The sequence below is a fragment of the Phascolarctos cinereus genome, unplaced genomic scaffold (assembly GCF_003287225.1).
Source record: "Phascolarctos cinereus isolate Bilbo 61053 unplaced genomic scaffold, phaCin_HiC Scaffold_9;HRSCAF=440, whole genome shotgun sequence".
NCBI classification, from domain to species: Eukaryota; Metazoa; Chordata; class Mammalia; order Diprotodontia; family Phascolarctidae; genus Phascolarctos; species Phascolarctos cinereus.
The window spans coordinates 193,487,443-193,507,810 of record NW_027556402.1 but is presented as its reverse complement, the minus strand read 5'-3'; the positions used below and the strand labels follow the sequence as shown (position 1 = coordinate 193,507,810).

Sequence of the window (20,368 nt, the reverse complement as noted above, 5' to 3'; positions counted from 1 at the left end):
CCCAGGGGGGAAAAAAGCCAATGGAGATGAATGGAGTTCTTACCCTTCCTTACTGACCCAAAGGTTCCTTCATTCTCCTTTTCTCCTAGAAGCTTGGGAGCCTCCATGGGTCTGGTTGATCCCTGAACACCACCAAGAATATTCCTCCTCCAATCCTGGTCTCTCCTTTCCAAGGACCCCATTGGCTTTCTTCCCATCAGGGGAGTCAAGCGCTGCTGCCATCCCTCTTCCTCTTCCTCCTCTTGGTTAGGTTGGGGCTTAACGTCTGGGATGAAGCATTTTACTGTTGCATCCGCAGGGACCACCGGCCCCTCCATGACTTGTCAAGTCACTCCTTGCTATAAGATCTGCATGACCAGCTGTCCAAAGTAAAAAAAGAAAGAAAGGAAAAAAAAACCAACACTGTTTTCAGAGAAGAGGACCTCCTAGGGAAATATCCTGTTGTTGAAAAATCACCATCAGGAGAACAGGAAAGAACTTTCCTTCCTTCCCGATTATGTGCAAACACTGGGATTCCATGTGTCTTACCCCAGTGACATGGGGGCCCATTGCTTGCTTCCATAGGCAGTTCACACCTACCACCAGACTAAATTGCCAGGTAGAACCACAGAGCAGCAGAGATTCTGACTTTACAGATTAGGAAACTAAAATCGGGAAGGATTAGGTGACTTTCCTAAATTTTTAATGTTATAAAAGCAGCAGAACTGACATTTATATATTGCTTTAGGTTTGCAATGCTCTTTTCTCCACACCAACCCTGTGAGGTAGATAAAGCAAGTGTTACTATCATCATTTAGAGGTGAGGAGATAGATTCAGTGCCAAAGGTCACAGAACTAGAGAATGCCAAATGGAAGACCAGGGGTGGAGACTTTGTACTCTAAGTGCAAAGAGCCAAAGGTTATCCACCCCTAGCCCCAGACTAAAACCCAGTCTCAGCCACTTGCTTCAATCCAACCATCAACACATAGTTCTTAAGTACCTGCTAAGTGCCAGGGACTCTACTAGGTGCTAGAGGTGCAAATACAAGGATTAAACAATCCCTACTTCCAAGAAGCTCCAAGTCTCATATGGACAGTAATGACCATGACCTTTGGCACTGAATCTATCTCCTCACCTCTAAAATGGCGATAGTAACACTTGTTTTAGCTATCTCACAAGGCTGATGTGAGAAAAGGGCATTGTAAATTTTAAAACAATATGTAAAACAATATGTTATAATAATAATTATAGGCAGCTAAGTGTCTCAGTGGTTAGAGAACTGGGCCTGGAGTCAGGACGACCTGAGTTCAAATCCATCCTCAGACACTGATTTTGTGACCCTGGGCAAGTCACTTAATCTCTGTTCTCCTTAATCCACTGGAGAAGGAAATGGTAAACCACTCTAGTATTGTTGCCAAGAAAACCCTATATGGGGTCATGAAGAGTAGGACATAACTGAACAACAATGAAATAATCTTTATTCCAAGTGTTCGACAGAATTTAAAAATTCATTCAATTGAATAATTTTTCAATAAAAATAATCATGATTATTATTTCCACTATATCCTCACAATAGCCTGGAGAAGTAGGTACCATTATTATTCTCATTTTACAAATGAGAAAACTGAGGCAGAGAGGGGTTAAGTGACTTGTCCAAAGCTAGTGAGTATCTGAGGCTAGATTTGAATTCAGGTCTTCCTGACTCTAGGTCCAACACTCTGCTGCATAAATACAAAGCCCATGAATAAAAAATGTAAACAAAGCAGTTAAATCTGAGGTAGTATGGGGATTTGACATCTGTTAGTTTGTGAAAGATGGTGAGCTTCTGTTGTATAATTTAGGCCACCAGGTTATGTCTCACTGAGTATCTCGTAGGTGCTAAATTTTTAATCTGCAGGGTAGCATCTGCAGTTTCTTCCATTTCCTTACATAATCCTTACACTGGTTAATTGTAACTTTATTATCATTATTACATTGGTCAGGATGTTGAATTTCGTCATTATGGGGGGAGGCTGGATATGGTTCCAGGTGTGGAAACTCACTCCACTGAAGCAGATTAACGAGTTATTTGTCATTTAAATTCTTAGAGAATTGCTCAGGCTTATAGAGAGGTTAAGTGAGTGCCCACATTCACACAGCTAGCTCGGATCAGAGATGTGAATGGAACTTAGGTTTCATTGCACAGCTGGCCCTCTATTCAGCATTATTTAGCTCCCTCTTGTACTTCACACAAAATTATCAGATTATTCGCATTACTGTGGGCCGCTCCTTCCTCCTGGACTCTCTCCTCCTTTGAATTTTGTGGCACTGCTCTCTCTTGGTTCACTTCCTAATTGACTATTCTTTCTTAGTCTCCTTAGTCAATAATCAGCCTTTTCCTGCCCTCTAAGTGAGCACTCCGGCTCTGTCTTGGCCCTTCCCTTGTGGTTACACTTTCTCCCTTTGGGATCTCCCCAGTTCCCATGAGTACAATGATCACACCTATGCAGATGGCTCCTGGTTCTACATGTCAAGCCCTCACCTCACTCTCACACTCCAGCACCACACCATCAGTTGTCCAAGGACATCTCCACCTGGAGGTTCTGTCAGGATCTCAAAATCAGTATGTTTAAAACAGCACTTTGTCTATTTGCCCCCAAACCTTCTCCCTTCTCCAAACGTCTCTGCTTCTGTTGAAGTCTATCCTTCCAGCTACCCAGGCTTGCCACCTTGGAGTCATCTCCAACTCTTCCCTCTCAAATTTGGTTCTCATTCCACCATACCTTTCTCATCAACTTCTGGTCAACTCACATGACTTCTACCCCATCTTAGTCCCTGAACACCTCTAGCCTGGGTCATTGCAATAACCTCCTAATTCATCTTCCAATCTATCCTCCACACAGCTGCCCAAATGATATTCCCAAAATATAGAACTGATCATGTATATGGCCCTACTGAGAATCTTCATTGTTTCCTACTGACTATTGTAAAAAAACAAAAACAAAAAAACCGTCCATCTGGCACTTAAGGCCTTCCTCAATCTGAATCCCCCTATTTTTCACATATCCCCCACATGCATTCTCCATCCTAGGCAAAATGGCCTAGTAGCTCATTCCTTATGCATGATAACCTACCTCTTGCAATTCATAGCTTTGCACAGGTGAGCTGCATTTCCTCCTCCCTGCTATGTCTTAGAATCCCTAGTTACCTGCAAGACACAGTCCAGGTGCCACCTCTTACTTCAGGCCTTCCTGAATTTCTCCAATTGTGAATGCTCTTACTTTCCTGAGATTACTTTGTGTTATTTCTACATACTTTTATTGATTTATCTGTGGCTATGTCCCCTCACCTCATGCCCAGGTGAATATAATCTCCTTGATGTCAAAGATAACTGTTTTTGTTTTTTCTGCATCTAGCACGGTGTCTGATGAATAGCTGGCGCTTAATATCAATCATTCAATCAATCAAAAAATACTTATTAAGTTCCTGCTATGTGCCAGGCATTGTGCTAATAAATGTCAGCTTAATTATTAATTCAATTAATTGTTGACTTTTATGCAGTATATTAAGGTTTAGGATGCACTTTCACATGCATGATCTCATTTGATCCTTATAGCACTCCTGAGAGGGAGACAGGGCCTATTTAACAGAGGAGGAGACTGAGGCCCTGAATGGGGAAGTAATTTGTTGAGGGTCATGGAGCTAGTCAATAGTAAAGCCAAGACCTTAATCCAAGTCTCCTGACTCCAAAGTCAATGCTCTACTTTAATCTAGATGGGTCTTACTATCTGTTAAGTCAAGCAAGTTGTGTGTCTGAGTCTAAACGGCAAAAGATCAGGGCCTTGAAAGAACACTTCCTCCAATCCTCTGGTGCTGACTCTGAGTGGTCCCTGCCATACTCTGTCTCACAGCACTGACATGCCTCCAGTCACAGCCAGGAAAGTAAATTGACTGGCCCAGATTTTTCCCTGGTGCTGAGAAGCCACCAGCTGTGGGAGGGAGGAAAGGAAGGAAACCAGTAAGCAGATCTGTTTTTGCAGAGTTAGATAAAAAGTTCCGCAACCAGTCCTGCATATTGGGAAATGTCTTCTGAAAGGCAATTTATCACTTGCAGGAAGAAGGGTGAGGAAGGTAGAGGAATTACAAAAAAGCAATTTGTGTTAACAAATATGTTTTGAGGGACTGCTATGTCTATGGTACTATGTTAAGTGCTGAGGCTACAAAGACAAAAATAAAATGGAACATCCCTTAAAGGAATGCAGGGTCAACTGTAGGGAAAGGAACAGAGAGAAGTGAGCTATAATATGCACATATTTCAGTGGATCTATGATGTCACTGAGAACAATACTTCACTCATTATTCAAAACAAAATCCATGCATGCCCTTTCATCCAGTATAACTCTTGTCCATGTGCTCCATAAGTCCTCCACAGGCAGTCCACCGAACCCATACAGGGACCCTTCCTCTACATCTCTGGATGTTGCATTAAAGCCACAGAGCAAGTGGTCTGTCCATTGGTTATGGCTGCATGTCCTGTCCCCTTTCTTTCCCAGGCATATAGCTTCTCATCTTTTAATGCTGCTCCTTATGTGTGCAATACTTATTAATGCATTGTAACCTCCTCCTACCCACCTACCATGTGCCTGTCCATTGCTCTTTGGATGGTGTACAACCTTGTTCTATAACTTAGTCATAGAGCACCATGAGAAGAACACTGGTGTTAAAAAAGATGAGCCGTGTTTCAGAGAGAAAGCTTGGGGATTTTGAAAGCACTGCTCAACTTCTAAAAGGTGATGCAACCTGTTCTCTCTATTTCTAGACTCATTTCATTGTCTATTTGCAGAGTCTACCCAAGATACATGTAGTAAAGAGCCAACTCTACGCGTTGCCCATCTAACTGCGTGTCATAGTTTGAGCAAAGGCATTCTTCATCCACTTAGTTTCTCCTGCATAGACAGTTGAACTGTAGATAGTTGAATCAAACTCTTTTGATTCATGATGGATCTTTTTTAGGAAGTTCTGCAATGTCCTAGGGTTTGATATAATCAGCACATCACCTACAAAGAGAACGAACTAGAGGGTTTTTCCATATGTAGAATCCTTCCATTTGGACTCAGCCCTAGACATCTTCCATGATGGTGACACACACATGTTTATCTAGTTAATCCCTTAGTAGATACTAATAATGAATGAGTAAAACAAAGTCTTCTATGGCTATATCTTTCGAGGGATGTTATATGAGTCTGACAGACAGATGGGAGACATTTTGTTGTGGAGGAAAATCATTAAGACAGGGTTTTGCTATGCATGAAATAAATCCCCTTCCTTACTGAGCAAGCAATAAGCACAATAAGATCTTGTATGCTTTATACCTTTTATGCTGTTGTGTGGATGTAAAGATAGAGTTTGCTGCAGAGCAGCATTTGTTAATGCATGCTTGTTTCCTTCGCAAACCATCATCAAGGACACATCGATTACTGTCTCGAAATTCATATAGGGCTAGAAATGCAGGCGTATGGGTTGGTCATTCTTGATTTTTGCAGCTGCCTTTTTTGAGTAACAATAATGTTTGAATTTTTAAAAATCAGTCAACAAACATTTATGAAGCATCTACCACGTGCTAGGCACTGTACTTACACACTGGCAATAGAAAGAGAGATGAAAAAGTCCCTACTTCAAGGGCTCATATTCTATAGGAAAGCTTATAGAATTCCAAGTCTTTGCTATCTTCAGATTCATTCAGATTCATTGAAAACTGGCTCCCCAATGCCCTCCAAATTATAGTGCTTTTCTGAGGTTTATCTGAGAACTTCCTTTGCCTGAGAACCTCCAGAGTTTGAGAAGTCACTGGAGGCTTAGCCCTTAAGAAGTTATTCCAGGAATACTGCTGTTAGTATTAACCCCATTATTTCCAAGTCTCTCCTCGTGGCTTTTCCTGGTCTCTTCCTACCTGCTCTTCGTGTGACCCAGCACCACATCATCATCAGCCAGTGAGAGGTGCCTCTGCTTTAAGGCTTCTTGATTTTCCTCAACCCATACCCAAAGCAATGCCTCCAGTCAATCTCTCCCTCCTCTGAGCTCCTTAGCTCACTGTAGGTATATGTATCCAAATCTCATCTTGCCTGTAACGGCAACGGGCATGTCTTCCTACTTCATCCCTTCCCCCAGTGCTCTGCACATGCACCAACTATGTACGGGTTGGATGAATGAATATATTTCAAATTCTAAACAAAAATAAGAGGACTGGTTGGGCAGGAGAATTTTTCTCACTGTGACTTTGTCTCGTATTAAACAACCTCCGAGGATTATAAGCAGAAATCCCTTATCCCTTTGCAACATTTAAAGGTAAGCAGTTTAGTTTTATGCTTTCTGAAAAATAAGCTTTTCCTTTAAGGCAAGTGTGTGCACAGCTCTAGTCTACTCTTTAAAAGCTCAGGCTCCATGCAGCATAGCAGAAAGAGCACTGGATTTGGAAACAAGCAAGGCCTTGGTTCAAATCTCAGGTCTGGCAAACTTGGTGACGCTGGCCTTCCTAACCCTTGCTTCTCCATCTGTACCGTGGTGATAATAGTATCTTTACTTTCTACCACCCAGGACTGTTGTGAGGACCAAATGAGAATCCATTCAACAAACATTCATTAAGCATCAACCACATGCCAGTCACTGGGAGTGCAGAGACAAACTTGAACCATGTCCTGCTATCAAGGACCTTACATTCTATAATGGGTATAAAGTGCTTTTTAAAACTTTTTTTTTCTAGTATTCACTAACATATCTTCTCCCTTTTGATCTTATACAAGGATTTCCTATCTCCAAAACATCACTCCACATAAACTGTTTCAGAACCTAAAGTTCAACATATAAGATGCGGTAGGAGAGAAGGAAGATGGTTAGCTTGAGGATGGGAAAAATCAATAACCTGCTTATAGCCTGCACAGGAGAAGCAGCATAGTAAAGAAGAGGGGCAGCTAGGTGGTACAGTGGATAGAGAGCTGAGCCTGGAGCCAGGAAGACTCATCTTTGTGAGTTCAAATCTACCCTCAGACACTTCCTAGCTGTATGACCCTGGGCAAGTCACTTAACCTTGTTTGCCTCAGTTTTCTCATCTGTAAAATGAGCTAGAGAAGGAAATGACCAATTAGTCCAATATCTCTACCAAGAAAACCCCCAAAGGGGTCCTGAAGAGTCGGACACAACTGAAACAACTCAATAGCAACAAAAGTAGTAGGAAGAATGCTGGACTCGGACTCAGAAGACCTGAGTCTGACTCCTGAACTTAGTCAATAAACATTTATTAAGCACCTACTATGTGCCAGGCACTGCAATAAGCTCTGGGAATATTAAAAGGGGCAAAAGGTAGTCCTTGCTGCCAAGGAACTCACACAAGCAAACAAATATATACAAACAAGCTATATACAGGGAACACAGGAAATGATTAAGAGGGAAGGCACTAGAATCAAAGAGTTGGGAATCTAAAGGAAGCCAAGGAAGCCAGGGGAGCCAGGAAGCAGAGATAAAGAGGGAGAGCATTCCAGGCATGGGGAACAGCCAGAGAAAATGCCCAGAGCCAAGAGATGGAGTGTTTTGTTCATGGAACAGTCAGGAGGCTAGGGCCACTGGATCAAAGAGTCTGTGTTGGAGAGTAAGAAGACTGGAAAGAGAGGAGGGGGCTAGGTTACGAAGGGCTTCAAACATCAGATAGAGTGTTTTGTATTTGAGCTTGAAGTCAATAGGAGTTTATTGAATAAGAAGGGTAAAAAGGGGGCAGGTAGGCAATGCAATGGATAGAGCACCAGTCCTGGAGTCAGGAGGACCTGAGTTCAAATCCAGACTCAAACACTTGACCCTTCCTAGCTGTGTGACCCTGGGCAAGTCACTTAACTCTGATTGCCTCACCAAAAAAAAAAAAAAAAAGAAGAAGAAGAAGAAGGGTTAAAAGGCCAAAACAGCACTTCAGGAAAATTGCTTTCACATGGCTGAGCTTAACTAGCTGAGTTATCTTGGGCTGATCCTGGCCCCTCTCTAAACCAGTTCCCTCATATATCATATAACAGGGTTGGATTAAATGATCTAAGGTCTGTCTCTTCCTGCTTTAACTCTGAGCAAACGTATACTTTAGAGATCAGCAGGTGGGCAAGCCTCACTTGTTTATGTCAAAACAGCAATCCAGAACTTGAGGGGAAGTGAGTCAGAATAAAAATTAGGAAGCTAGACAGAAAATAAATAAAAGACAGAAAAAAAGGGGGGGGATGGATATCACCAGCTGTTGTTCAAAGCTTTTGTCTTTAAGCTAAAGAACAGAGAACTTTCTTCCCTAAACATGTGAATAGAATGCCTGGGTATATACATTATATTTATATGTATATATTCAGTTAAAAAAACTATTAACTACTATCTGTTATCTAAAATCTACAATCTACTATCATGCACAGTGTCCTGTAGTGAGTAGGGGAGGGGGAATAAGAAGTAATAATCTCTGCCTTCAAGGAGCTTCTGATTTCATTGGGCAGCAGAAGTGAGATTTATCCACAATTATGTGGAGTCAAACAGTTCCTGGAGGGAAAGAATCACTTCTGATTGGGGTCGGGAATGACCTTAGTGTAGCACCCTGTGTGCTTTTAGTCTGTTGCCTTAAAACTATAGAAACCCCTATTGGTATATTTATCTTCAACAGTCAGACAGAGTACAGAGTTAGTTCAAAGCCAAGGCATTTACTAAAAGGGCATAGTAAGAGATGTAACAACCGAACATATTTTTCTATGCAGAAGAGCCCCACCATCCTACACCTGTCACCACCAACACCGGTTGTTGCTGATCATCCTTCCCTAGGTAAGGCAGATAAGTCAGCTGAGTTAGCAAGGCACCATGAAGGAGAAAAAAGAGGTAACATGTGTGGGGCAGGCCAAACACTTGCTGCCATTTTGATTACCACTTCCCCTTACACCCTAGTCGGAGACGGCTCAAGAGCCATGGGACTAGCAGTGCCACCCCAAGACACCAATCATTCTTCCAGCCTAGTCCTGTAGTCATCATCTAGGGGAGCAAGATGTTAGAATGTAAATTTCTTGAGGTCAAAGCCTTTCTTTGCTTTTTTAAATTGTGTTGCCAATGTTCAGCACATAGAAGGCACATAATAAATGCTTCCATTCATTCATTCATTCATTCATTCATTCATCAAGTATGGATGGAAATGTTTATCCTATGATTTCCCTTCCTACCAATATTTTATAAGATCCCTTACATAATGCCAACCACTGAGTTTATAGCAGACCCAGAATGAAAATCCGCCTTCCTACTCTGTACCTGTCACAGGCCTCTTGTGTGGCAGACTATGGGGGCCAGTGGTACAGCTGGGAAGGAAGTCAGCATAGACAACCTGTTGGAGTCTAGAGAGGCAGCCTGAGTATATGAGGTTGGGGAGACTCAGGAAACGAACCGAGTCCCCAGGGACAGACCATCAAAAATAAGCAAAGGTCCAGCTCCTGATCCAGTCCCTTATTTCTTCCGGGTTATTGCTCTCCACTAGGTCATTAGCCAGTCCCTAAGCAAGGCCAGCCTTATTGCTGTGAATAAAGACAAGGAGGGTAAGCCAAGCAGAAGAAGGGAGAAGAGAGAAATGCATTTCCCAGCACCTGATTCCTAGTCATTGAACCATAAAGCATCAGAACTAAAAGGGATGTCACAGACCATTTAGTCCAAAGTCTTCATTGTACAGGTTAGGAAACAGAGACCCAGAGAGAAGAAGTCACTTGTACACTTCCAAGTAGTGGCAGAGCCAAGAATAAACTGCGGGTCTCCTCATTCCTGAACCAGTGTTCCATCCCCTTCCTCTAGGCAGCTCCAACAAAACAGCACAGGCACACACTTCAGTCACTTTCTAAGGGAGGCCCAGGGAAGCCTGGGAAGGGAGGAAGCCCGAGCCACTGCCCTCTCCTCACAGGACTCCTCCCAGGGCAATGGAATGTCTCCAAACACATTCCAAAGATACTGTACCTCTGTACTTCCTGGAGTGGGGCCTGGAGAACCAGAAGAACCACAAGGATTTAAGTAACCAATTCAGTCTCACTTCAGTGGCTTTCTCTGACCCCCTAAATCTTAGTAGTTAAAGATCAAAATTCCTGTTCAAACCAGCTCCTGTGAGGCCTCCCTGGTTAAGCCACTACCCCTATATTCAAAGGTAGACCTACAGTGGACTCCCAAATCTGCCTGTTGGATTTCAAGGTCAAGGATAAATAGGATCATGGGGTTTAGGTTTTGGTGGGATCTCATAAATCACCTAGTGTTACTCTTTTCAGTTTATTTATAATTGAGAAAATTGGGACCAAGAGGGTTATATAGCAAATGAGCATGATTTTTGGCAATGGGGCAGCTAGATGGCACAGAGGATAGAGCACCAGGCCTGAAGTCAAAAGGACTCATTCTTCTGAGTTCAAATCCAGCCTCAGACACTTAGTAGCTGTGTGACCCTGGGCAAGTCACTCAACCCCATTTGCCTCAGTTTCCTCATCTGTAAAATGAGCTGGTGAAGGAAATGACAAACCACTCCAGTATCTTTGCCAAGAAAACCCCAAATGCAGTCACGGAGAGTTGGACATGACTGAAAGGACTCAACAACAACAAATCAGTAGGGACTAAGCCTATGGTTTCATTGGTACAGGGGACTCCTGAGTGAAGAAACTCCCTTTGCCAAGGCAGGTTGTCAGCTTCTCATCTTACAGTGGTAGAGAGGTCCCTAGTCTGCTGAAAGGTGACATGATTTCCCAAGGGTCACACAGTCAGTATGAGTCAGAGGCAAGTCTTGGAAGCTGGCTCTCTATTCATTACGCCACACTGCCTCTGATTCTAGAGAGGCAGCACTTTATAGTGAAAAATAAAACAAATCAAAACACTGGACTAGGAGACAGGAGACCTAGGCTTGATTCTAGGTCTGACACTTATAAACTGTGCAAGTCTTAACTCTGGATGAGCCTTAATCTCTTCCTTTTTACAATGGGGATAATAGAAGTGAATCACCTATCTCAGATGTAAGAAAAGGATACTGTAGGGGTAGCTAGGTGGCGCAGTGGATAGAGTACGGGTCCTGAGTTCAAATCTAACCTCAGACACTTGGTGCTTTACTAGCTGTGTGACCCTAAGCAAGTCACTTAACTCTGACTCCCTCACCAAAAAAAAAAAAAAGAAGACACTGTAAGTTTTAACGTACTATATAGACTTCAATTAGCGTGGTTATGATTAAGTTGGTGACAGAACGCTCGCTTCATTCCTCTGTACTGCAACAACCCTGGTGCAGGTCCTTACCACCACCTGTCATCCTTGGACTATTGCAATAACTCGGGTTGCTCTCCCTGCCTTGGCTCTCCCCACTGCGGTCCATCTTCCACTCAACTATCAAATTGATTTTCCTAAAGTGCAGGCCTGATCATATCACCCAACCTGTTTAGTAAACCCCATTGGGTCCCTAACACCTCCAGAAGTAAATAGAAACTCCTCTGTTTGAATTTTAAAGCCCTTCCAAACCTGGCCCTTCCTACCTTTCTAGTCTTCTTCCATCTCTCCCCTGAACAACCATACTCTCACGCAGTGACACTGGCCTCTTTGATATTCCTCACACAATACACTTCATCCCCTAACTCCCAGCATTTTCAGTAGCCACCCCCTGTGTCCTTCATCATCCCAGTCTGCCACTTGTCTTTGCTGGCTTCCTTTGGGTCTTAGCTAAATACATACCTTCTGCAAGAAGACTTTCCTAATTTTCCTTAATGCTGGTGACTTCCCTTTATTGATTTACCTCTAGTTTTTCCTCTACATATCTTGTTTGCACATAGATTTTTGTATGATGTCTCCCCCATTAGACAGTGAGTTTCTTGAGAACAAAGCTTCTTTTGCCTTTCTTTGTATTCTCATTATTTAGCACCTAGCACATAGGCGATCAAGAAATGCTTATTGACTGACTGGTTAATTTCTGCATTTGTTCCTTACAATGACTCCTAGAGGTAGGTAGTGCAAGTATTATTTCCTTTCTACACAAGAGGAAACCTCTCAGAAGTTGTGTTGCTCAGGGACACAAAGCTAGTAAATTTCAGAGGTGGTATTTCAATCCAAGTCCTCTGACTAAGTCTAATATTGTTTCCACTATAATAAGCTATCTCACACAAAATACTATCATTTAAATATCAAAGAATAGCACCCAAGGGGCAGGATAATTAGCCTAAATCCTCCAAATTAGTCACCCCAAGGTAAAGGAAAAAATTTTCCTGCTTTGTTCCAGACTACCATGGGTTAAAAAAAAGTGATTTTCTCATCTAATCAACATAATAGAATCATAATTCTAGATCTGGAAGAAACCTGTGGAGCCCAACTAACCCAGCTCCTTACATTTTACAGATAAGGAAGCTTGTTTCCCAGGTCAGTTAAATGACTTCCCCACGTAAACAGTGAATGTCTAAGGTAGGATTAAACCCAGGTTCTCTGGTTACTTAATATCTATGCTCTTTCCACTGTATCATTTTCCTTCCCAACTAGCAAATGTACCTACACAAAGGTTTTTGAGGGCAGTACTATATGCACAGACACCAGGTGGAAGGGCTCCTCTCACTAGTTACTTAAATAGCTGTGAACACAGCAAATGCAAGAGTTAGCACATGTGGTAGTAGAAACAGCACCGGACAACAATTAAGGAAACGTGCGTCCTAGTCCTTACTATTGTCACTTGCCGAATGACTGAGCAAATCATGTGCCCCCCTGGACCTCTGTTTCCTCATCAATAAATGAGAGTTGGTCCCTTTATACTCTAAAATGTTTGCAGCAGTCCTTTTACAGTAGCAAAGAACTGGAAACAAAGTAGATGCTGATTGACTAGTCAGTCAATGGCTAAATCAGTTGTGGCAGTAAATGTCATGGAACGTTACTATGCTGTGTAGAGAAGCATTGACAGATTTACATGAACTTATCCAGAGTGAAAGAAGCAGAACCAAAAAAACAAGGTACATAATGACTATAATGTAAATGGAAAGAACGACTTGAAAGCAATCAAAAGTCAATGCTGCAAAGTTACAAAAGATGAGCATGACCCCAAAGAAGAGATGGGAAGAACACGCCCATTCTGCTCCTTTGCAGAAGTGAGAGGTTCGTGGATGAGAAATATTGCGATTATTTTCAAGCTTTTTCAATATATTTATCAGTTTTATTGTGTTTTGCCCCTCTTCCTCTTTTTCTTTAAAAAAAGTATTCTTTTTTCTCTCTCTTAAATAAGGAGAGACATGATCCTGGGAGAAATTTTGGCAAATGTTAAGAACAAAAGGTAACAATGAAAATTTATTTTTAAGAAGAGTAAATATTTTAGGTGTAGTGGAGTTCAATTAGACAATCTCTAAAATCCCCTTACAATTCTGAAATTCTATGAGCTATTTTTAAGGTCCTTTCTAGCTCTAACATTTTATGTATCAACATTTTTTTTATATTATATATTAGTCCTGAGTTCAAATCCAGCCTCAGACAATTACTAACTATGTAATCTTGGGCAAGTTAAGTTAACTCAGTTTGCCTCAGTTTCCTCAAATGTAAAATGGGGATGATAATACTACCTACCTCACAATATTATTGTGAAAATAAAATGAGATAATATTTGTGAAAAAGTGCTTAGTACACTGCCTGGCACATAGTAGGAACTATATAAATGTTTATTCACTATTTCCCTCCTGGGGTCTAAGTATTACAAAAATCCCCGTGCTTGGCCCTTCCACTAGTAAACACCTACTGATTTTTAGACTATAAAATCATTCCACCCAGTTAACTTGCTTGGAGTACTAGGGTACCTGTCTCTCCTTCCACCTCTTTAATAGCAGAAGAGGCTTCCTAGATCTGCTCTGAAAGGAAAAGACATGTGTGTCTGCAGCCTCAGGTCACATCTGAGCCCCCAGTTAGGTCGACTCTGGTTCCATAGGATGAAATCTTCTCACCTGGTCAAGGAGTCAAAAGCAGCATTGTGCAAGAAGTATCTTGGTGAAGTGAAAAGAACCCTGAGTGTTTAATCTGGGTACACTTGTGTGACTTAGAATGAGAGTCTTTCCTTCCCTAGGTCACATTTTCCTTACATATAAGATGAAGAGGCATGAGCTAGGTCCCTTCTGCTTCCTATGATATGAAATTTAGGTTTCATTCTGACAACTGAGAATGATAATGAGGAAGTGAGAAGTTTATGGGGATATTGTTTTTTCTTGTATATTCCCTCTTCCTTAAAGTGGATAACACTAGAATTGCAAGATGTCTGAGGTAGAAGGGACCCTGAAGGACACAGAATGATGAAACTGTTGAGAGTCCCTGGGGGACATGGAATGTTGGAGCTGAAAGAAGCTGAGGACAGAATATTAAAAATGGAAGGTACTTGAGCACATCAGACATAAAATGTCTGGTCTGGAAGGGACCTTAGGACAAAGAATGTTACAACATAGACATTAGAGATAGATTCAGTCCAACTTCCTTGTCTTACAGATGTGGAAACCGAGAGAACGCAAATGAAATGCCCTGCCCGGGACCACACATTCAGTTAATCACAGAGTCAAGAACCCAGGTCTTCTATTCCAAATTCCAGGCTTTCTCTACTGTCCCATAATAGCTAGTCCACTTATACCATAGCCCCTGCTGTGCTGATCTTGGGTAAGTCACTGAAAAACCCAGTGAAGGAGGGAAAATATCACTACCTCCATTTTAGAGAGGAAGCAAGTGAGGTTCAGGACGGTTGGGAGGAAAATACTCTTTGGGAACTACAGATTATTAGATTCTGGAATTCGTTACTATCATCCTTTGAATTGTTGTTTTGTTTCATCATTTTCAGTTGGGAACAACAATTCGTGACCCTGTTTGAAGTTTTCTTAGCAAAGATACATTTCCTCCTCCAGCTCATATTGCAGATGAGGAAACTGAGGTAAACAGGATTAAGTGACTTGCCCAGGGTCACACAGTGTCTGAGGGTAGATTTGAAATCAGGTCTTCCCAATTCCAGGCCCAGAACTCTATCCTCTGCCCCACCTAGCTGCCCTTGAAGTGTTGTTAGCTTGCTTAAATCTCACGTATTTATTTATCTTATCTTCTAGTAACAACAGGTCTAGAGTTCTCATACCAGTTTTCTCACCCAGGACAGAAGGATTTTTCTTTCTGAGCCTGATAATAATACTCAGTGACCAAAGCAAGCTACCTAAAATACTGTCTACCATCTCTGTAGTACTTAACTTTGCATGAGGCCATGAAAACAGCAGTGGATTTGAGGTCAGAAAACCTGGGTTAATGACCCAGCTTTACCATTCATTAGATGAGTGACCATGGATAAGTCCCTTCCCTTCTCTGAAGTCCTACTTTCTTTCCCCGCAAAATGGTTATATTTGTACTTCACAATATGGCTATGAGGCTTGAATAAAATAATGCACATTGAATAGCCCATTTGGGACTTTTAAATACTATGTTAACATGTCATTTGAGAAAGACAATAAAAGTGGTTTTTGTCATCGTTTCACAGATGAGGAAACCAAAGAAGTCAAGGCTGAAGTGAAGGCACTAACCTAAGACATCTCCCCTGGTACCTAGCCTAGTGGTGAGCTGGTGCCCTTAATAGTCAATTTGCTATTTAAGTATGTACACCAGAGATCCTCAGTGCAGCCCAAAACAGGTTGAAATGCAATTGGGGAAATATTTAGCAAAAGAAATAAAAATATCAACAAACATAGATAATACTACATTTTAAAACTGTCATTCCTTCAGGGATCCTTATATAGGGGATTAATGGCCCAAGTTTCTGTCTGACACCACCGATGGACACAACAGCACACTTGAGTCCCTAGCCGCCTGACTCCCAGCCTCACTCCATTCCTTCCTGGTCTATCTATTGTATCAGGAGCCCAGTTCTTCAGACTGCAATGGCTGAGTCAAAAAGTACCTGTCTATAAGGTGTGAGAAAAGGGAGTCATTCACACGTTGGCAGGTAGGGTGGAGAGCCATAGATTGGATGTATGGATGGGAGGAGAGTTATGGGAGCTGTGGTTTCAGGAATTCACTTGTTTGTTTTTAAATTTTTTAACTAACTTATGATTTCACCATTATGGGGATTCCCAGGTGAGGAAACTCCCTCCATCAATGCAGATCTACACCTGATTTGTACTTAAAAACCTTAGTGAGTTGTCAAGAGCACTTAAAGATTAAGTAACTTGTTCAGGGCCACACAATCCTGTACATGTTAGAGCCCGGAGCCAAGATTTTAATGTAGATCTTCAGGATTTTAAAGCTTACTTTCTACCCACTATACCATATCTGCCTCCCCTGGAATTCATTTTATTTAGAAATGAGTGACAATTAGGAAAAATGAAAGGAGAGGAGGAGAAAAGAAAGAAGGGAAGAAGAAAAGAAAGAAGAGAAAGGAGAAAAGAAGGAAGAAAGAGAAAAATACGATCTCCAAAAGAAGAAAGTTCCTTCCTGCTGTGGACACCTCCAACTCTCAGTCACCTTCCCAGAGATCACATCTAAGATCGGAAAGAACAGGGCCCCTGGTTGAACAATTACACAGATAACCTCTCTCACACACTGGCACCCAGAGCCCCCCCACTCCACATTTGCTGCCCTACCTTGTCAGAGGCTTCATCCTTCCCTGTACACACAGCCAGCCCAGCCTCAGTGCCAGACCCGCTGGCAAGCACTTCTCATATGTGTACGAACGCTTTCCTGGCTGCCCTTTTTTCCCTGGCCTGCCGAGGAAACAAGCAGCTCAGGGTGGTGGCTGGGTGAGTGAAGAGTTGATCATTAACTCACCGATGATCCCATACATTCCCTCAGATAGCCCGGCCTGTTGTGTCCCTATCCCAGGCACTGACTGTTTTGGAACACCCTTTTTTTTTTTAAATGGGAGCCAAGCCACAAGGTTTCCCCTAAAGAAGGGGGAAATCAGTGGTAAAGAATTGGGGAAGTCTGGGTGCCTACCCTTCATTCTGGATTGAATCACACTTTTCCCCACCTCACTATATGATATCATGGAAAACACTTGTATGTTTTCTATAATTAGTATTCTACCTGTTCCTTTGAAGAATATTTTCCAGGCTCTCTTGGCCTGGTCAGTTTAGTTTGTAAGTTTCTTTTTCTAGCTTTTACAGGTAGCTGGGTATAGGGAAAAACCACACTTCACTTGGAGCCAAAGTACCTACAGTGGAAAGAATACTGAATTTATGAGTTGGGAGACCTGGGTTCAAATTCTATCTTTGCTATCAACTAGCTGTGTGATTGTACGCAAATCATTTCACTTCTCTGGTCTTCTTAATGTTTATGCTGTAAAAACCAATCTATTTCCTGCTTTTTAGATTACCTTTTTTTTTTCAAGAGGCTTACTACTTTTTTTTAAACGCTACTGCTGTTTACGTAATCATATTTGTACAGCTGAAATGAGAACCTTCCCCAGTCCTGAGGAGGAGCCAGCTAGGAGCCAGCTTGGTGTAATGACAGAACATTGGGCATGAAGTCAAAACACATGGGTTTGAGTCTTGTAGACTTCCTAACTAACTGACCTTGGGCAAATCACTTAACTCCTTTAGGCCTCAGTTTACCTATAAATGAGGAGAGGGAGCAAGAGTAGACTAGAAGGCCTTCAATGTCCTTTCCAATGCTAAACCTATGATTTTTGATTTAGGTTTAGACAAGGTGACCTCTGAGAAGAGGTTGTTCTGAAATTCTCCAACTGTATATTACTTTACCCATTTGTTATAAACACTTTGTAAAAACTTTGTATGTTAGAGCCCAGAGCCAAGATTTTAATGTAGGTCTTTAGGATTTTAAGGCTTACTTTCTGCCCACTATACCACATCTGCCTCTCTTGGAATTAAATTTATTTAAAAATGAGTGACAGGAAAAATGAAAGGAGGGGAGGAGAAAAGAAAGAAGGGAAGGAGAAAAGAAAGGAGGCCACCCACTTTGTAAAGTGTAAAGCATTATAGAAATAACATCTATTTATAATTTTTTTTGAGGGGGGTATCATATTTAGCCCCAAAAGATACCTGATCAATTGCCTAGTCCCACCCTTCAGTTTATGGATAAAGCAATGAACTCTGTGAGTTCATATGACTTACCTAAGGTCTCTGAAGTTCTCATCTAGCTCAGACAGTCTGGGGTGGCTTATCTGGAATTCATTCTAGGATGCTGTACAATGATCATGTGCTAGGGCTAACAGTGCTTCATTCTTGTGTAATAGCAGTGAAATTTGTCCCCACCTTTGCTGGCATTCCTGAACTTACGTGCTTGCCACCCAGAGCATGAAGCCAAGAATTGTGGAATTTGGATTTTAGGACTGGGAGGGACCACAAGCACTATGGGGGCCTAGCCCAGTTGGAGCATAGCAGAAAGAACACTAAATCTGATGTCAGAGGTTCTGGATTTAGATCCTGGCCCTTTGTCTTAGTAGATGAGTGGAGTTTGGGGAAAATGTTTTTCTTATTTAGACCTTGGTTTCTTCGTTTGTGAAATGAAAAGATTCTACTAACTGGTATCTAGGGCCACGTCTAGTTGTAAACCAAGAATCCCTATTATCATCATAATAAAGGAAAGACTTCAGTTTTATAAATGGGTAAACTGAGGCCCAGAGAAGGTAGATAACATGCCCATCATTCTAGAGCAAAAGCCGGGTCCTCTGACTCACTGTTCAATACTCTACCTATAATACCACACCTATTAATTATAAAATGCTTTTCAGATATAAATAAGAAGCAACCCCGTTGCTGCTCTGATTAGACAGCAGAAACATTTACTGATCACCTACTCTATACATCACATATACATCATATTTATAAACTCCCAGAGGTCATGTACCTTATACCATTTTGTTTCCTAGTGAACGGGTTGGCAACAAGGAGTAGGCTATCTTGCAGAAGACCTAGGTTTGGTCACTGTCTCAGTTGTTAGTTACTATATTTCTTTGGGTCTCAATTCAACCATATGTAAAATAGGGATAGTATTTGTCACATCCCTGGAGTCAGGAAGACTTATCTTCCTGAGTTCAAATCCAGCACCAGACATTTATTAGCTATATGACCCTGGGCAAGTCACTTAACCCTGCTTGCCTCAGTTTTCTCATCTGCAAAATAAGCTGGAGAAAGAAATGGCAAGCTGCTCCAGTGTCTTTGCCAAGAAAACCCCAAAAGTGACCGTGACTGCAGTGACTGAAAAACAACAACAGAGGACAGTAAAGCTGGGAATCAATAATAATCTCAAAAAATGTTTTTTACATGTGATTGGGGAGAAATAAAATATTACTTTAAAAAGGGCAAGTGGAGAGACAAAAAAAAAATAAAAATCTCAAATACAGACTTTACAGTGTCTCCTTTGACTCTCACAATAGCCTGGTGGGGTGGGTAGCTCCAGTCCAATTACTTCTATGTAACAAAGAAGAAAACTGAAGGTGGATGAGTCGAATGACTCACCCCAAATTACACAGGTAACAAGGAGCTGAGCCTCAACAAAGTGGTCTGGCTGTTCAACGTTATCTCCATCCCTGCTTGTACAGGAGTGTGATTCCTTCTGCTGCAGGAGGCTGAGGCTGTGGATTGCTTGATCTCCGGAGCTCTCAGCTCCAGACAACTGGGGGCCTGAGCTAAGTTTGGTACCAATATGGTGGGCTCCTGGAGGTGGGGGGAGGGGCACCATGCTGCTTAAGAATGGGAAACTGAACCAGGTCAGAAACAAAGCAAGTCACAGCTTCTCCACTGATCAGCAGGGGTATCTGACCTGTGAGTGGCTGGTACGCTTCCAGACTAGGCGAGATATGGAGACTCAGCTTAAAAAAAAAAAGTTATTGTCCTCATTTGAAAATAACCCTAGTTTGAAAGGCTGTCCCCTAAGAGGCACTCGGTAAGTCAGTCCTAGCCCTGGTCATGGTTCAAAGTTTACTCCACCCCTTTCTTCCTGTTGCCCCTGCATTCCTTGGACTCTCCTTCTACTCCCTAAGCACAGTGCTAGGCCAGGAGTCTTCTTCTTCCTCCCAAATTCCCCCAAGAGTGTTGGCACTGAATAGGGCCTCCGAGAGCATCCAGCCCACGCCCCATCTTAATCAGAGAGGACACAGATGCAGAGACAGCCAGCGAGTTGCCTAGGTTCACACAGCCAGTTAATGACCCAGTTCAGTCTTGGATACCAATGCTATTTGCCTGACAGCTGCCAAGGCAAACACTTGCAAATCTCAGATAAGTCATCTCGTCTTTCACAGCCCCCAAAGCAAGCGAGTCAGTAAAGTAAAGACAATTCACAGGTAAGCAAAGAGTAGGGGTGTAGCATTGGGAGGGGCATTTTGTTTTCATTCAGTCTTATCTGACTCTTCATGACCCCATTTCTTGGCAAAGATCCTGGAGTGGTTTTCTGTTTCCTTCTCCAGCTCTTTTTATAGATGAG

At 42.1% G+C, this 20,368-nt stretch overlaps 1 protein-coding gene across 1 annotated transcript in view; it reads right to left on the bottom strand.

Annotated features, from left to right (window-relative positions):
• The window catches only part of SH3TC1 (SH3 domain and tetratricopeptide repeats 1), a 110,206-nt gene that overhangs the window by 65,356 nt on the left and 24,482 nt on the right, over positions 1 to 20,368 (bottom strand). The window contains 1 exon segment of the mRNA XM_078148317.1: positions 44 to 359. Within this exon segment, the coding sequence (XP_078004443.1) occupies positions 44 to 317 (274 nt within the window). The 5' untranslated portion in view covers positions 318 to 359.